This window comes from Vidua macroura, chromosome 27, assembly GCF_024509145.1.
Source record: "Vidua macroura isolate BioBank_ID:100142 chromosome 27, ASM2450914v1, whole genome shotgun sequence".
Classification (NCBI taxonomy): domain Eukaryota; kingdom Metazoa; phylum Chordata; class Aves; order Passeriformes; family Viduidae; genus Vidua; species Vidua macroura.
In genome coordinates, this window is record NC_071597.1 from 1,025,176 (window position 1) to 1,039,407 (window position 14,232).

At 68.7% G+C, this 14,232-nt stretch overlaps 3 protein-coding genes across 5 annotated transcripts; 2 read left to right on the top strand and 1 right to left on the bottom strand.

Moving 5' to 3' along the window:
• Positions 1-122: 122 nt before the first annotated feature.
• Positions 123-2,003, top strand: MIEN1 (migration and invasion enhancer 1). The gene is made up of 4 exons (XM_054000197.1): positions 123-244; positions 579-676; positions 925-1,001; positions 1,286-2,003. The coding sequence occupies exons 1-4, from the start codon at positions 156-158 to the stop codon at positions 1,367-1,369; spliced, it is 348 nt and encodes a 115-aa protein (XP_053856172.1). The 5' UTR covers positions 123-155; the 3' UTR covers positions 1,370-2,003.
• A 455-nt stretch (positions 2,004-2,458) lies between these two features.
• Positions 2,459-13,867, bottom strand: ERBB2 (erb-b2 receptor tyrosine kinase 2). Of its 3 annotated transcripts, none has more exons than XM_054000180.1 (27): positions 13,753-13,867; positions 9,903-10,054; positions 9,636-9,822; positions 9,255-9,392; positions 9,091-9,159; positions 8,349-8,461; positions 8,131-8,272; positions 7,945-8,061; positions 7,359-7,485; positions 7,206-7,279; positions 7,035-7,125; positions 6,433-6,632; positions 6,210-6,342; positions 6,028-6,118; positions 5,786-5,946; positions 5,652-5,699; positions 5,435-5,573; positions 5,223-5,345; positions 5,048-5,146; positions 4,784-4,969; positions 4,552-4,707; positions 4,383-4,458; positions 4,159-4,305; positions 3,942-4,039; positions 3,697-3,867; positions 3,294-3,552; positions 2,459-3,196 (listed from the first exon to the last, which is right to left on the bottom strand). In XM_054000180.1, the coding sequence occupies exons 2-27, from the start codon at positions 10,035-10,037 to the stop codon at positions 2,868-2,870; spliced, it is 3,609 nt and encodes a 1,202-aa protein (XP_053856155.1). In that variant the 5' UTR covers positions 10,038-10,054; positions 13,753-13,867; the 3' UTR covers positions 2,459-2,867. The 3 variants fall into 3 exon arrangements, with proteins under 3 accessions (XP_053856155.1, XP_053856154.1, XP_053856153.1); XM_054000179.1 differs by lacking the exon at positions 13,753-13,867 and adding an exon at positions 12,660-12,791; XM_054000178.1 differs by lacking the exon at positions 13,753-13,867 and adding an exon at positions 12,660-12,791 and having other exon boundaries at positions 5,786-6,118.
• On the top strand, positions 12,760-14,193 carry LOC128819645 (basic salivary proline-rich protein 2-like). Its single transcript, XM_053999882.1, has 2 exons — positions 12,760-13,290; positions 13,621-14,193. The coding sequence occupies exons 1-2, from the start codon at positions 12,760-12,762 to the stop codon at positions 14,191-14,193; spliced, it is 1,104 nt and encodes a 367-aa protein (XP_053855857.1).
• Positions 14,194-14,232: the final 39 nt, after the last annotated feature.

Genomic DNA, 14,232 nt, shown 5'->3' on the forward strand with positions numbered 1-14,232 from the left:
GGTCATTTTGGGTCCCCCGGGGGTCACCGGGGTCACGGCGGGCCTCCCGGAGGTCTCGGAGCAGACGAGACGAGCGGCGCGGCGGTGCAGAGCGGCCGGAAGTGGCGCGTCACGTGACCACACCCGGAAGCGGCGGCGCGGCGGCACCGGGGGCCATGAGCAGCGGGGCCGGGGACGGGAACGGGGACGGGAACGGGGCCGAGAGTGGGGCCGAGCGGCGGGTCCGCATCGTGGTGGAGTACTGGTGAGCGCCGCGGCCGCGGGGAGCCCGGGGGCGGGTGGACCGTGGCTACCGAGGGGACCCCGGGGCCTTCGGGGGCGGCCCAGAGCGGTACTGGGAGCACAAACTGGGGGAACTGGGGGCTGAGGAAGGGGTTATGGAGGGTTTGGGGTGGCTCTGGAGGCTGGGGGGGGACTGAGGAGGTATTGAGGGGACACAGGGTTATGGGGTGTGGGGGGCTGGGGGTTTTGGGAGGGCTCCCGAGGGGGGCGTTGGGAAACGGGGGTGCAGGGAGCAGCAGAGCCGTTGTGGGGTCCCTGCGCCCCGACCCCTCCTCAGGCAGTTCCCCCCTCCCCAGCGAGCCCTGCGGCTTCGAGGCCACGTACCAGGAGCTGGCGAGCGCCGTGCGGGACGAGTACCCCGACATCGAGATCGAGTCACGCCTGGGGGGCACCGGTGAGACCCCAGAGCAGCCTCGGCCTCGGGGGGGACACCCCAGGCCACCCCCAGTGCCGTGCTGGGGGTTTGGGGTGGGTTAAACCCGGCTGGAAGTCCAGGGGGGTCGTGGCCTGGTTGCTGCCCCTCAGTTTGGGGGCAGAGCCGCGGGTCTGCAGAGCCCCCCGTGCTGCCGGGGTGGGGCACGGGCTGGGGGTGTTTTGGGGGGGGGGACAGAGCTCAGGGCTGGGCCTTGTGTGTGCCCTCAGGTGCCTTTGAGATCGAGATCAACGGGCAGCTGGTCTTCTCCAAGCTGGAGAACGGGGGCTTTCCCTACGAGAAGGACGTGAGTGCCCACCGGGGGTCCCGGGCTCAGCCAGGCTGGGCCTGGGGGGCGTTGGGTTCGCAGGGAGCCCCTGCTGGGATGGGACCTGCCCACGTTTTGTCACCCTCTGGAGCTGCTCCCCCTCCTGCCACGCTGCCAGCACCCGCTGCAGGTCCTGCTGGGGCACAGAGGGCAGGAAGAGAGGGGCAGTTCCTCACCGGGGCCGGGGTTTGTCCCTGTCCCCTCCGTGTGCCCCGGTGCTCCCGGGGCCTGGCCCTGACCCCTCCCCTGCCGTGTCTCCCCAGCTGATCGAGGCCATCCGCAGAGCCCGCAATGGGGAGCCCCTGGAGAAAATCACCAACAGCCGCCCCCCCTGCGTCATCCTGTAGCCCCCCGGGGACAGCGGGGTCCCCCCAGGCTGCCCAGCGCCGCCTTCCTTAACTCCCTGCACGACTGGGGGGCTCAGGAGCCTCCTGGGGACCCCCAGGGTGGCGCTGGGAAGGGCAGAGCTGTGGCACGGGTGGCACTGGGGGTCATTCTGTCCCCTGCCTGTCCTGCTGTGGCTTGTGGGGTGGGGGGGGGGTCTCCCACCTGCCTTTGCCTTCCCCCCCCTCATCAGCTGCACCTCCCCGAGGGGCACAGGGTTGGCACCCCCGTTTCTCTGTGCTGGCCTCTCCCCTCCCTCATCCCCTGGGAACCTGGGGAGCCAGGCTGGGTGTTGGAGCAGCTCCCAGCAGGTTCATTCCAAGGGGAATCCACTGGCTGTAACTCCCCTGGGATTTGTTAATGATTAAAGTCCCTCTGGCACTGTTTAATCCCGGGCAGGGGCTGGCCATGGGAACCCCAGCCCGGCCCCACAGCCACAGGTGTGTTCACATCCCCCCTCCTCATTCCCAGGCTCCCAGCTCCTGCTTCCTGCCTGGAATGACCCTGCCCTTGGCCTCGGGGCAGGGGGGGTCCCCTATTTATTCTATACTGTGTATAAACCCAACGGCCTGGGCGGAATAAAGGATGGAGAATGTGGCTCCTCTGGTGTCCCTCGGGAATGGGGCGTGGGACACGCTCCTGGATCCTGCCTGGGATCAGGAATTTTGTCCTTCAGGCAAGTGGTGGGGGGTGACAGAGGGGAGAGGAAGGGAAGGGGAAAAAAAGGGAGGAGTGGGAAGAGAAGGGGGAAGAAGAAAGAAGCAGAAAAGGGAAGACAGAAGGGGAAAAGGAAACAGAAAAAGGAATGGAAAGGAGGGAAAAGGGGAGAGGAAATGGGGAAGGAAAAAGGGGGAAAAAGAAGGGGAAAGGGAAAGAAAAAGAGGGAAAAAGGGCAAAGGGAAGGCAAAAAGGGGAAAAAAGAAGGGAAAAGGGGAAAAAGAGAAGGAAAAGGGGGAAAAAAAGAAGGAAAAAGGGAAGGGCTGTGACATGTTGGTCCTTGGGAGACAGAGCTGAATCCGACGGAGATGGGGAAACCAAAGAGACCACGGGAGTAGAAAAAACAACCAATGTACAATTATCAAATATACATCCCGGTGCTTCCAAAGGATCCCGGAGCAGCCGGGACTGCTCTCAGTCCAGCTGCCCTCAGTGCAAGTCCACGTGTCCCAGGCACTGGGACAGCCCTGGAGCGGGGGGTTGGCAGAGGGTCTGTCCTTCTCCAGGCCGTGCTGGGGCCGAGCTCCCTGGGCTGCTCCGGGCACCGCCCAGCTTGTGGGTCCCCAGTGCCACCGAGGGTGACCCCTCTGTCCCCACTCCGCTGCCGCGCTGTCCCACAGCGTCCTGGGCTCTCCCAGCCCTGCGTCAGCGGTGCCACCCTCGGGCAGAGGGGATGGACCCCCAGCCCTGCGGCCGTGGCTCGTCCCTCCCTGAGCTGCCTTGGTGAAGTTGGGGGGGTCTCTCTTACACGGCCGTGGTGTCGGGGCCGGCCAGGCCGAGGTACTCGGGGTTCTCGGCCGTGGGCGTCGTGCCGGGGCCACCCTCGGGGCCACCACCCTTGGCGGGGTCCTGGTTCCAGTAGTAGGGGTTGTCGAAGGCCTGGCTGAAGGGGCCAGGGGTGGGGGTGCCATGGGGTGCCAGGTACTCGGGGTTCTCCACAGCGTGGCCAAAGGGCCCTGGGAAGGAGTTCTTGGGGTCCTTGATGAGCCCGTTCTTCCCCTGGTGCCCCTTGGGCTTGTCTGGCGGGGATGGGGGGGCCCGGGGCGGACGTTCCTCAGCCTGGTTCACGTACTCTGCAGGGTGAGTGACATGTTAGGGACCCCCCAGGGGTCATGGGACACACAGACACCCCCCACCACCTCCCCAAGGATCCAGCCGTGCCCTGTCTACCTGGCATGGTGCTGTGGGGGGCTGGGACGGTGAAGCACTCGGGGTCCTCTCCGTCCTTGGCCGTCAACCCGGTGGGATCCTCGCTGTACCGGGGCAGAGTGCCGGGCTCCCGCCCTGGGGGGCTCTGCAGGGCCACCTTGTCCCCATCTGGCACCTCTGGGACAGGGCCCTCTGGGCCCTCCGCCAGGCCCTGGGCGGGGAAGGGGAAGGAGGCCAAGCCCTCGCCCTCTTCCACCTTGGCTGGAGACTCCGCCGTGCTCTGGGTGTGGGAGAGGACACAGAGTCGGGCACTTGAGCCCACCCCGAGGAGCATCCCGGCGCTTTGCCCCTCACAGATGTGGCACGGGGTCACCCCCGCGCCTGTGCCAGGCCTGGGAGCTCCCTCCCAGCCCTCCCCACGTACCCGCATGGAGGAGATGCGGCTGCGGTAGGTGGTGGAGGTGTCGGTGCTGAAGAAGCCGTGGTGAGGCACCAGGTACTCCTCGGCGTCCACCAGGTCGTCCATGTCCTCCTCATCCAGCAGCGCTCGGTAGAAGGTGCTGTCCATGGAGCCGGGCAGCCCCACCAGGTCGTTCTGGGGGGGGTCACACCGGTCAGTGCTCACCCCAGGGCACCGGCGAGGGGATGGGACCCCGGGGGTCTGCGTACCTGGATGACCACGAAGCGCTGGGGGTCGCGGGCCATGCGGGAGAACTCGGTGACCAGCTCCCGGAACTTGGGCCGGCACTCGGAGTCAATCATCCAGCCTGGAGCAGAGCCGGGCACCATCAGGGCCGGGAGCAGGGTGACACCACGCCCTGTCCCCTCCCTGTCCCTGTGACACCACGCCCTGTCCCCTCCCTGTCCCTGTGTACCCTCCCCGTACATTTCACCATGATCATGTAGACGTCGATGGTGCAGATGGGCGGCTGCGGCAGCCGCTCGCCCTTCTCCAGCAGGTCCGGGATCTCCCGCGCGGGGATCCCGTCGTACGGCTTTGCCCCAAACGTCATCAGCTCCCACACGGTGACACCTGGAGGGGACGGGTGTGGGGGTGAGCAGTGCATTGGGAGTCCCCAAGTCCCCTGGGGCAGGGACACCCTGGCGCACCGTAACTCCAGACATCGCTCTGGTGCGTGAAGCGCCGGCGGAGGATGGACTCCAGCGCCATCCACTTGATGGGGACCTGGGACAGGGCAGATGGAGAGGTGAGCAGGACTGGAGGGTGGCTGGGGGGTCACCGAGGGGAGCATCACTGTCCTGCGTCCCCAAGCCCTACCTTGCCACCATCAGCGTGGTACTCGGTCTCGTCGATGTCGAGCAGCCGGGCCAGCCCAAAGTCGGTGATCTTGACGTGGTTGGGGCTCTTGACGAGGACATTGCGAGCGGCCAAGTCCCGGTGCACCAGTCTCACCTCCTCCAGGTAACTCATCCCCTGGAGGTGGCACATGTCCAGCTGTCCCTGGTCTCCCCCAGGACCCCCCTAGAGCTGCCCAGGTCCCCTGTCCTACCTTGGCGATCTGCACACACCAGTTGAGCAGGTCCTGGGAGCCGATGTGGTCCTTGTTCTCCCGCACGTAGTCCAGGAGGCAGCCGTAGGGCATCAGCTGCGTCACCAGCTGCACCGTGGAGGTCAGGCAGATGCCCAGCAGTCGGGACACGTAGGGGCTGCCCACCCCTGCCATCACATAGGCCTCCTGTGGGCAGGAGAGGGGTCAGGGTGGGCAGGGGTCACTGCCAGCCCCATTCCCCTCCAGTGCCGTGGCCACACTCACGTCCAGGATCTCCTTGTTGGCTTTGGGTGATGTGTTCTCCCGCAAGACTTTGATGGCCACTGGGATCTTCACGCTCTCCCCATCGGGGATCCAGATGCCCTGAGGTGGGGACAAGCAGGTGAGGGGATGCAGAGCAGGGAGAATCACGTCCCACTGTGCTATCCCCACTCCTCACCTTATAGACGGTGCCAAAAGCACCGGAACCCAAAACTTTCACTTTCTTGAGCTCCGTCTCCTTGAGGATCCTCATCTGGGCTTGGTTGGGGAGGGCCCCGCTGGGCGTCAGTGGCTCCACCAGCTGTGGGGCATGGAGGGGTGAGGGGAGCCAGGCTCCTGATCCCTCCCAGGCACTGAGGGTCCACTCCTGCCCCCCGGGGAGATCCCCACCTCGGTTTCCTGCAGCAGCCGCCGCATCGTGTGCTTGCGCTCCTGCTGCCGCCGGCGCTTGACGCAGATGACGGTGATGAGGAGCAGGACGATGACCAGCAGAGCCCCCACCACGCCGGCGATGATGGACGTCACCTGGCTGCGTGCCAAGAGGCCGTCAGTGTGGGGGACCCCCAGCACCCAGAGTGGCAGTGGCACAACACAGCCACACTCCTACCTTGGCTTCTGGTCCACGGGACACCCGTCCTCATCCCGGATCGTGCACCTGGGGACACAGGGTGTAGCCCCCTGCTGTCAGCAGCCCCCTGCAGCTGCCAGCACCCCCTCCTCGGCTAGGGACCCCCAACTCACGAGTGGGTGCAGTTGGTGGGGCAGAGCTGGCACACGCCGAATTCGTCCGGGTATTTCCAGACGGGCACGAAGGAGGCGTCGGCCTTGACGCCGCTGGGGCAGCGCCGCACACACTGCTGGGCATCCTTGTAGTGGGCACAGGCCACGCACTGGTCTGGATCCTGCAGGAACCGGGGCGGGTTGAGGGACCCAGGTGTCTGGGGGCGCCCCCCAGCCCACCCAGTGCGTGTCCCTGTCCTCACCGATCCGAAGCAGGTCTCGGTGCCGTTCTGGGGCTGGCACTCGGGGTGGCACGGCAGGCACCGCGTCCCGTTGGCGTGTTCCCGGACGGCTCTGCAGGGCAAAGGGGCAGGGATGGAGTCCCAGCCCCACCCTGCGGTGTGTGTGGGGGCTCTGTTTGGCACTCCCGAGGGTCTCCACTCACCCATCCAGGAGGTTGCAGGAGGCCACGCACTCCTGGCCGCGCAGGAACCGCTCGCAGGCCACGCACTGGGTGGGGCCGGGGCCCCAGCAGTGCCCCTGGGCACAGAGGTGGAAGCAAACCAGCCCCTCGCTCTCTGCGGGGGGGGGGCACCATCAGCACCAGGGGGTTTGTCAGCAACAGGGGGGGTCCAACATCTCCCCCCACCCCCATGGGCTCCTCTTACCGCACTGCTCGGGGGGCTTGTTGTGGGTCTGGAAGAGGCGCTGGCGGGGGTTGCGGAAGATGCTGTGCCAGGGCACCTTCTGGAGGAAGCAGAGCTGGGGGTTGTGGTGCACCAGCACCATCCCGCTGCTGATCTCCTGCAGGGCCCGAAGCCCCAGCGCCTGCACCGCCAGGTCCCGCAGCGTCAGCGAGTAGGCGCCGCTGCCGAGACACCCACGGGTGAGACACGCGTGTCTCCGTGTCCCCCCACATCCTCCGTGTCCTTCCCGTGTCCCCCCTTCACCCTCTGTGAGCCCCTTCATGTCCCCCTGCATCCCCCCGGGTCCCACCCAAGTCTCCCCTGCAACCTCTGCATCCCACCCATATGCCCTCACGTCCTGTCATCCCCCACGTCCCCCCATGTCCCCATATCTCCCCGTGTGTTCCCAGACCCCCCTGCACCCCCACCATGTCTCTCTGTGTCCCCCAACATTTCCCCACGTCCCCTCTGCATCCCCACGTTCCGTGTCACTCCATATCCCTGTGTCCCCTCATGTGTCCCCCTGCATCCCTCCAGGTGCCCCTGTGCCCCCGTGTCCCCCCCACATCCCCGTCCCTGCTCACTTGTGCAGCACCCGGCCCCGGATCACGCGCAGGTTTTGGAAGACTCCCAGGTCCTTCATGTCAGGTGGCCAGGCCGCGATGTAGAGGAAGCCTGGGGGGAGCTGAGTGTCACCACCTCATGTGCCCCCAAACCCGGAGCCCTCGATCCCCCCCAGCTCCCCCAGCTCTCACCCGTCAGCTCCTCCAGGCTCTCGAAGATCCGCAGCAGTTTGGGGTCCAGGGGTGGGGTGTTGGTGCTGGGGTCCCTGCAGGGGACGGGAGGGAGGTTGGGGGGGATCCCGCTGGGGGTCCCGGTGGGCTCAGGGAGGGGAATCAGGCGCTCACCCAGCGAAGGTCTCGGGCAGGAAAGCCAGGCTCCCAAAAATCTTGGTGCAGCCGGAGAAGTGCTGGATGTTGGAGGCGTTCACGGCACGGACGCCCTTCAGGAAATCCACTCCCAGCCCGTAGCACACTGAGGGGGCATAGCAGGGCTGGGGTGCTCCGCCAGGACCCCCAAGCACCCCAAAACACTGCCCCACCAGCCATGGAGATACCCCCACAGGGCATAGCAGCACCCCCACACAGACTTGGGAGTCCCCAGAGCTGCACTGAGGACTGGTCATCCACATCCCTGCGGTCCCCAGAGCCCCCCAAGGCTTGGGAAGGCTGCTTACCCACACCCTTGGGGTTCCCAGAGTACCCCCAACCCCCAGGGGACTGCTCACCCACACCTCTGGGGTCCCCAGACCTGTCCAGATACTGGGGGGCTGCTCACCCACAACCTTGGGAACTCCATGAGCCCCCCAGGACATTGAGGAGCTGCTCATCCCCAGTCCTGCAGTATCCAGAGCCCCCCTCCCGGCCTCTGGGGGCTGCTCACCCACATCCTCAGGGCACCCAGAGCCCCCCAGACCCCGGGGGGGTTTCTCACCCTCCGGGCAGGGTTTGCTGCACTTCTCACACTTCTGGACGTTGTTGACCGTGACCTCCTGGCTGTTCTGGGGGCACACGAGGGTGCAGGACCCCACCTCCGTGGCGAGGTAGTTGTCTGGAGGGGGCAGGAGGGGGGGTCAGGACCACGCTGGCCGCCCCTGCACCCCCCCAGGGTGTCACTCACAGGGACACTGGCTGACACAGCTGGCACCAAAGGTGTAGCGCCCGTCAGGGTTGGGCATCGACTCGAAGGTGTCCGAGTTGTAGACGACGAGTGGGGGGCAGTGCAGCTCGCAGATCCCGCTCCGGTTGAAGTTCAGGCATGCCTGGGGGTGGGGGGACACAGCCGTGTGAGACCCCTGTTGCCCCCCAGGACCCCCGGTGCCCCCGTCCCGTGCGCACCAGGCAGTCGGAGTGCTTGGGGCCGGTGCAGCCGGCGGCGCACTGCTCGTGGCAACAGTCCGTGGGCTTCGTGCCCTTGCAGCGTGGGCAGCCGTGGCAGATGCTGTTGGTCACTGCAGGGACACAGAGGGACACGCTGGGGACAGGGACCCCCACGGATTCCTCCCTCCAGGCAATGGGGCAGTCGCCAGGATGAGGGGTTGGAGGGTAGGTGGGTTTCCGGGGTAAAAATCTGTGTGGTGGGAATTCAGGGGACAAGTGGGGGCAGTGGGACAGGAATCTGGGGGGGTAAGGGGGGGGGTTCCCAGGGCTGGGATTTGGGGTATAAGCAGAGGTCCTCATGGCAGGGATTTGGGATGTAAGGGGAGGCTCCTGGAACAGGATTTGGGTGCCATGTAGGGCTCAGTGGAATGAGGATTTGGGGGCTAAATAGGTCAGGGTGCTTCTGAGGGCGAGATTTAAGTGGCAAATAGGGGTCAGTGGGACAGAGATTTGGGAGGCAAATGGAAGGTCCAGAGGGTGTCTGGAAACGGGACTTAGGTGGCAGGTAGGGCTCAGTAGAGCAACAATTTGGGAGTGCAAGCAGAAGGTCCAGGGAGTCTCTGGGACAGAGATTTGGGTGCCAAGTGGGGATCAGTGGAGCAGGGGCATACAGAGGTAAGGAAAGGGGTTCCCAGGGGCTTTGGGGGTCCCTGGGGAGGTGGGGGGGCAGGTCAGAGCCTCTATGGGGCCCCACACTCACATGTCTGGCAGTCCTGTTTGCCCTCGCCCCAGCAGTGCCCCTCGGCACAGAGCGCCCGGCAGTCGGGACCTGCGCAGGGGGAAGCGTGAGCAGGGGGTGCCAGGGGGGCTGGAACCCCCAGAGCCCCCCCAGCCCCGGTACCACAACTCCCCTGGGGCACTCACAGCTGCGGGTGCGGGCGCTCTCCACCTGGATCTCGGCACGGAACTCGTTGTGCCGGTGGAAGATGTCACTCCAGAGGATGGTCTCCTGGAAACACAGCTCGGGGTTCCTCTCGATGCGCACCCCTCCCTTCAGGATCTCTGGCGGGGGACAGGTAGGGAGGTCAGCATGGGGAAGCCCTGCAGCCCCGTGGGGACTCCCAGTCCTCGGTAGGGACCTGCCTCTCCATGAGAGCACCCAATCCTGGGTGGGGACCCACCATGAGGACACCCACACCTGGACAGGGACCCTGTGGGAACACCCACCCCAGACCAGAGCTGGCAGCTCCCAACTGCAGGAGCAGCAACCCGCATACCCGAGCGACCCCGACAGGGCTTCCCCACCTGTGAGGTGCCTCATGCCGAGCTGGCGCAGCCCCGGCGTCCCGGTGGGGCCGGCGTTGCCCACCACAGCCAGGGCGTAGCGGTCCTGGAAGAGCTGCGTGCCGCGGATGATGCGCAGGCTCTGCAGCTCCAGCCCGCTCACTTGGTTCTCCGCGATCAGCACGTACCCCTGCACCTCCTTGATGTCCTGGAATGGGGGGGACACGGGTGAGGGGCCGGCCGGACCCCCGTCCTTCCCCCTCCCTCGGGGCGTTTCCCGCTGCGCACCTTGAGGAAGGAGGTGTCGGCGTCGGCGGGCAGGTAGGTGAGCTCCAGGTTGCCCTGGACTACCTGGCAGCCCTGGTAGAGGTGCCGCAGGGTCTCGTAGTGGCTCTCGGGGCTGGAGGGACGCAGCAGCTTCATGTCGGTGCCGGTGCAGACTGTGGGGACAGCGGGGGCTCAGCGGGTCCCCAACCCCTCCTCTCCCCCGTGGGACGCGGAGCTCCGGCCCCCGCAGGAAACGCCGCGGATGCGGCGGCCGCCCTTTATCTCCGGGGCTGCTCCCAACAGCTTCCGATGGGTTTCCTGGATCGTGGCTCCCCCGGCTCCCACCCCGGCACGCGGCAAAGCTGCTCCCGCTCTGGCACCGGGCCCCGCTCGAGGGACAACGGGGACCGGTGTCGCCCCGTGCCCGCGGCGGGGGCCGGGGACTGCTGGGGGCTGGGTTGGGACCCCCAGAGCCGCGGGGCCGGAGCGGGGGCCGCGGGCAGGAATGCGCTGCCCACGCCGCCGGGGCGGCCGCGCCGAGACAAGACCCGATTGTTGAGCGGCGACGGCTGCGGGGCCCGGCCGGCCCCATTGTGAGGGGCTGCTGGCCGGGCGAGCATCCCCGCGGCATCCAGGCGGGGCGGGGGGCGCGGGAGCCCGCCCTGGGTGCCAGGCCCCGGGCGAGTGAGTCACGGGCGCGGGTGGCACGGGGCCCCGGCCGCCCGCTCCCGGCTGGAACCGCCTTTTCAGGTCGGGCGTGTTTGGGGAGCAGCGGTGACGCAGGGCTGGCGGGCACGGCCCAGCCCCGGCGCGCCCGCGGCCCCCGGCACCCCAACACCTCGCCGGGGAGAGCCCCCACGCCAGAGCCCAGCCCCGCTCCGGCACCGAGCCCGGCGCTGACCCTGCCGCCACCACAGTGTCACTCCCAGAGCCACCAGCCCTGAGGCGCTGCCGTCCCAGCACGGGCAGGGGGGCACACGGGGGTCAGGCGGGGGTTCGCTGTGCCGGTTCCCGGCTGCTCTGTGGCTGAGTGACAGCCCCCGGTGCTGGGCAGCTGCGGGCGCGGCCCCGTGTCCAGGCGACCCGGCTGGCACTCGCCTCCCCCGCCTGCTCCGAGGCCTCTGAGCCAGGGAAAAAACGGCCAGGAAGGAGGAAGCCCCCCGAATGTGGGGTTCAGCTGTCTCCCACCCGACCGGCCGTGCAACGGGGGGGGACCCCGGAGGGGAACGTGCCGTTGTGTCGGGCGGCCAAAGCTCAAGGTCTGTGCCCACACCTGCCGTGACAGGCACGGGGTGCCGGGGCTTCCCCGGGGCAAAGGGCAGGTGGGACAAGTGCGCGGCAGCGCCGGATCCCGGTGGGATCCCGGCTCCGTGCCCCAGGATTCGGCCTTGTCTGCTCGCCCAGGTCCCTGGCTGGGCACCGGGCAGGGCAGTGACTGACCCGTCCTGCCTGGCTCGCTCCAGCGGGCGGTGCCACCACGAAGCACCTCGGCTGCCCACGGGTGTCCGGCAAAGCCCGTCGGCCACGTGCCCACGGGGGCTGTCCTGAGCCGGGGCTGCCGGACACCAATCCGGCCTCAGGGACACCGGCGTGTCCCCAACCAGGAGCTCGGCCCACACGGCTGCTCCAGGCAGCGTGAGCTGTGGGGTGCCGGGAGTGGAGGCCACCCAGTGTGTCCCCACGTCCCTGTCCCACCACCTCACACCGGTTCACTCCCACCGGGCATTCACTTTCTAAAACTCCCGCTGCTGGAGCTGCCCCTCAACGGGGAGGCAGCAGCGTCCAACTTTTGGGGCTGCTGGTGCCCACTTTGGGGCCACCAGCCCCCTCTCCTGCTAGCCCCGTTCCTGCCAGCCCCGCCGCGGTGCGTGGCCGAGGCCCGGGGGCTGTCGGGCCGGGCTCCCCGCTCCCCCCCGGGGCTGGGCTGGGTGCGGCACGTCGAGAATGTGGATGGGAGCGACGGGGACGCACCCACCCACCCACCCAGCCGCTCCGTGGGGCACCGCGCCTGCCCCGCACCCCGAAGCCTCCCCATGCCCACGGGAAGGGAACCCCCACAACGTGGGGGCCCCAGTACTCGCTTCTCCCGGCGGTGCCGGAGCCCTGGGACCGGCTGCAGCGGGGGGGGTCCACGCTCCGGGCTCTACTGCAGCCCCTAAATTCCTCCCGGGAATCGTCCCGCTCGGGGGAACCGGGGCGCAGCGGGCAGGGCCTCCCGCTTGGCCCCAGCGCCTCCCAGTACACACCAGTTCGGCCCCGAATCCTGGCGGGCAGTGGCGGCGCGGGGACACCGGGGTCGCGCTGCCCGCGGCCGGGAGAACCGCGGACACCGAGAGGGCAGTGGGGGGACTGGGGAAGGACCGGGGGAGGCGGTCCCGTCACTTCCCACCGTGCAGCCCCCGGGCACAGCGGACCCCCGCGGCCCGGTGCACCCCCGACCCACTCCCAGAGCTGCCCGGTCCCACCCCCGGTGCCCCCCTCGTTCCCAACCCGAGGGCCCCACAGTCCCCTCCCGCTGCTCCCTCGGTTGTCCCCACCGTCCCCTCCCGGTTTTCCACTCGGTCCCACCCCCGATGTCCCCCCCGGTGCCCTCTCGGTCACGCCCCCCGTGTCCCCCCCCTCCCTTTCCCCGGTTCCCCCTCTCGGTGCCCCCCGGTCCCGGTCGGTCCCGTGCAAAACTTTGCGCGAAGTCGCTGCGCGGGGACGCTCCCGCGGCCCGGAGTCCCCCCGATTCGCGGTGTCCCCGGTGCCCCCCCGGAGCTCCCCGGTGGGACCCACCTTCAGCGGCGGCGGGGGGGCAGAGGGCGGCCAGCAGCAGCAGCCCGGCGCCGAGGCAGCCCCCGGCCGCGATCATGGTGCTCAGCGCGGGCCGCGGCCCATGGCCCCGCCGCCGCTCCGGGAAAGTTTGCGGAGCCGGAGCCGCCGCCTCCCGCCGCTCCCGGGCTCCGCCTCGCGATCCCGATCCCGGTCCCGGCCCCGGGCGAGGGCGCGCCGCGCGCTCCCGCCGCCCCCGCGCGCTCCCGCCGCCCCGGACCAGGATAGACCCCCCCGACCCCCCCCCCCACCTTCCAACCTCCCGGAGCACCGGGCACCTCCCGCCCCGGACCCCCCTTCCCCCGGGAATCACCGCCGTCCGTCCCCCGGGAGCACCGGGAACCCCCCCGTTCCCCCTTCCCATCCCCGGGACCAGCGGGTGCCCCCCGCCCCAGGCTCCCCCTCTCCACTCCCCGGGAGCGCTGGGGACCCCCCGGCTCCGATCCCCCTTTCCAGCCCCTCGGAGCAGCAGGAACGCCTCAGCCCGGACTCCCCTGCAGTCCATCCCCCGCCGCGCTTCCCATCCCGGAGTGCCCCGTTCCCTTCCCTGGGGAGCACCGGGGACTCCCGAGCCCCGGGGCGCTCCTGTCCCGGGGTCCTGCCGCGATCCCGGGGGTCCCCTGAGTGGGGGGGAGGACACGGCCTCCGTCCCTGTCCCCTCACCTGCCTCCCCGGGGCTGTGGCTGTCACCCGTGTTGGGGAGGGGGACAGGAATACTCAGGGGTTTGGGGGGCCCTTCAGGGGGTGGGGGGACAGACCTGGCACCCCGCAATGGTGCAGGGGGCTGGGGACAGGGACAGCTCAGCAGCACCTAACGGGGTGCCCGATGAGGTGACCGAGAGCTGGCACCTGTCCCCCCCCCCCCCCACCTGTTCCACCTTCACCTGGGCACACAGAGGGAACTGGGACGTGGGGTCCTCCACAGGTGGGGACCCCCACACACGGGGACCCCATCCGAACCCCCCGGCCGCGCAGAGCCAGGCACGGCACCAGGAGCAGCCGGGATGGGGGGCCAGGACGTGACCCCCGCATGGGGCAGATCCTGCCCCCCACGTACCCCTGGGTCACCCCGGCCCGTGCTTCCACATGGGCCGCCGCGAGGGAGGAGCCCCCAGAGAAGGGGACTCTCGGCGTTGGGGTCCCGCCTGCCACGGGGGCAGGAATGGGGACCCAGCACATCACCGTCACCTCAGGCCAGGCCGCCACCGGGACCTCATCCCACGGCCGCTGCCGGGGGTCCCGCATGGCCGGGACCACTCAGTCCCTCAGGCCGCGCTGCCCCCGGGCCCTGAACTGGCCGCGAGCCCCGCAGGACACCGGAGGGTCCCCGCAGGACACCGGAGGGTCCCCGCAGGACACCGGAGGGTCCCCGCAGTGCCCCGGGACCCCCGGGCCCCATGGGGGGATATATCCCATGATCCTCTGCAGAGCGCGCCTGAGGGGGGATATATCCCATGATCCTCTGCAGACAGTGACTGAGGGGGGATATATCCCATGATCCTCCCGCTCGGGGGACTGTATCCCATCGCCTCCCGCG

Coding starts and splice junctions, on each gene's coding strand:
- MIEN1 (XM_054000197.1), top strand. CDS start 156: ATGAGCAGCGGGGCCGGGGACGGGAACGGGGACGGGAACGGGGCCGAG. Junction 245..578: donor CGCATCGTGGTGGAGTACTG/GTGAGCGCCGCG, acceptor CCCCCTCCCCAG/CGAGCCCTGCGGCTTCGAGG. Junction 1,002..1,285: donor GCTTTCCCTACGAGAAGGAC/GTGAGTGCCCAC, acceptor GTGTCTCCCCAG/CTGATCGAGGCCATCCGCAG.
- ERBB2 (XM_054000178.1), bottom strand. CDS start 12,735: ATGATCGCGGCCGGGGGCTGCCTCGGCGCCGGGCTGCTGCTGCTGGCC. Junction 5,700..5,785: donor CCCACCAACTGCACCCACTC/GTGAGTTGGGGG, acceptor CTGTGTCCCCAG/GTGCACGATCCGGGATGAGG. Junction 4,306..4,382: donor GAGCGATGTCTGGAGTTACG/GTGCGCCAGGGT, acceptor CGTCCCCTCCAG/GTGTCACCGTGTGGGAGCTG.
- LOC128819645 (XM_053999882.1), top strand. CDS start 12,760: ATGGCCCCGCCGCCGCTCCGGGAAAGTTTGCGGAGCCGGAGCCGCCGC. Junction 13,291..13,620: donor CGGGGCGCTCCTGTCCCGGG/GTCCTGCCGCGA, acceptor GGTCCTCCACAG/GTGGGGACCCCCACACACGG.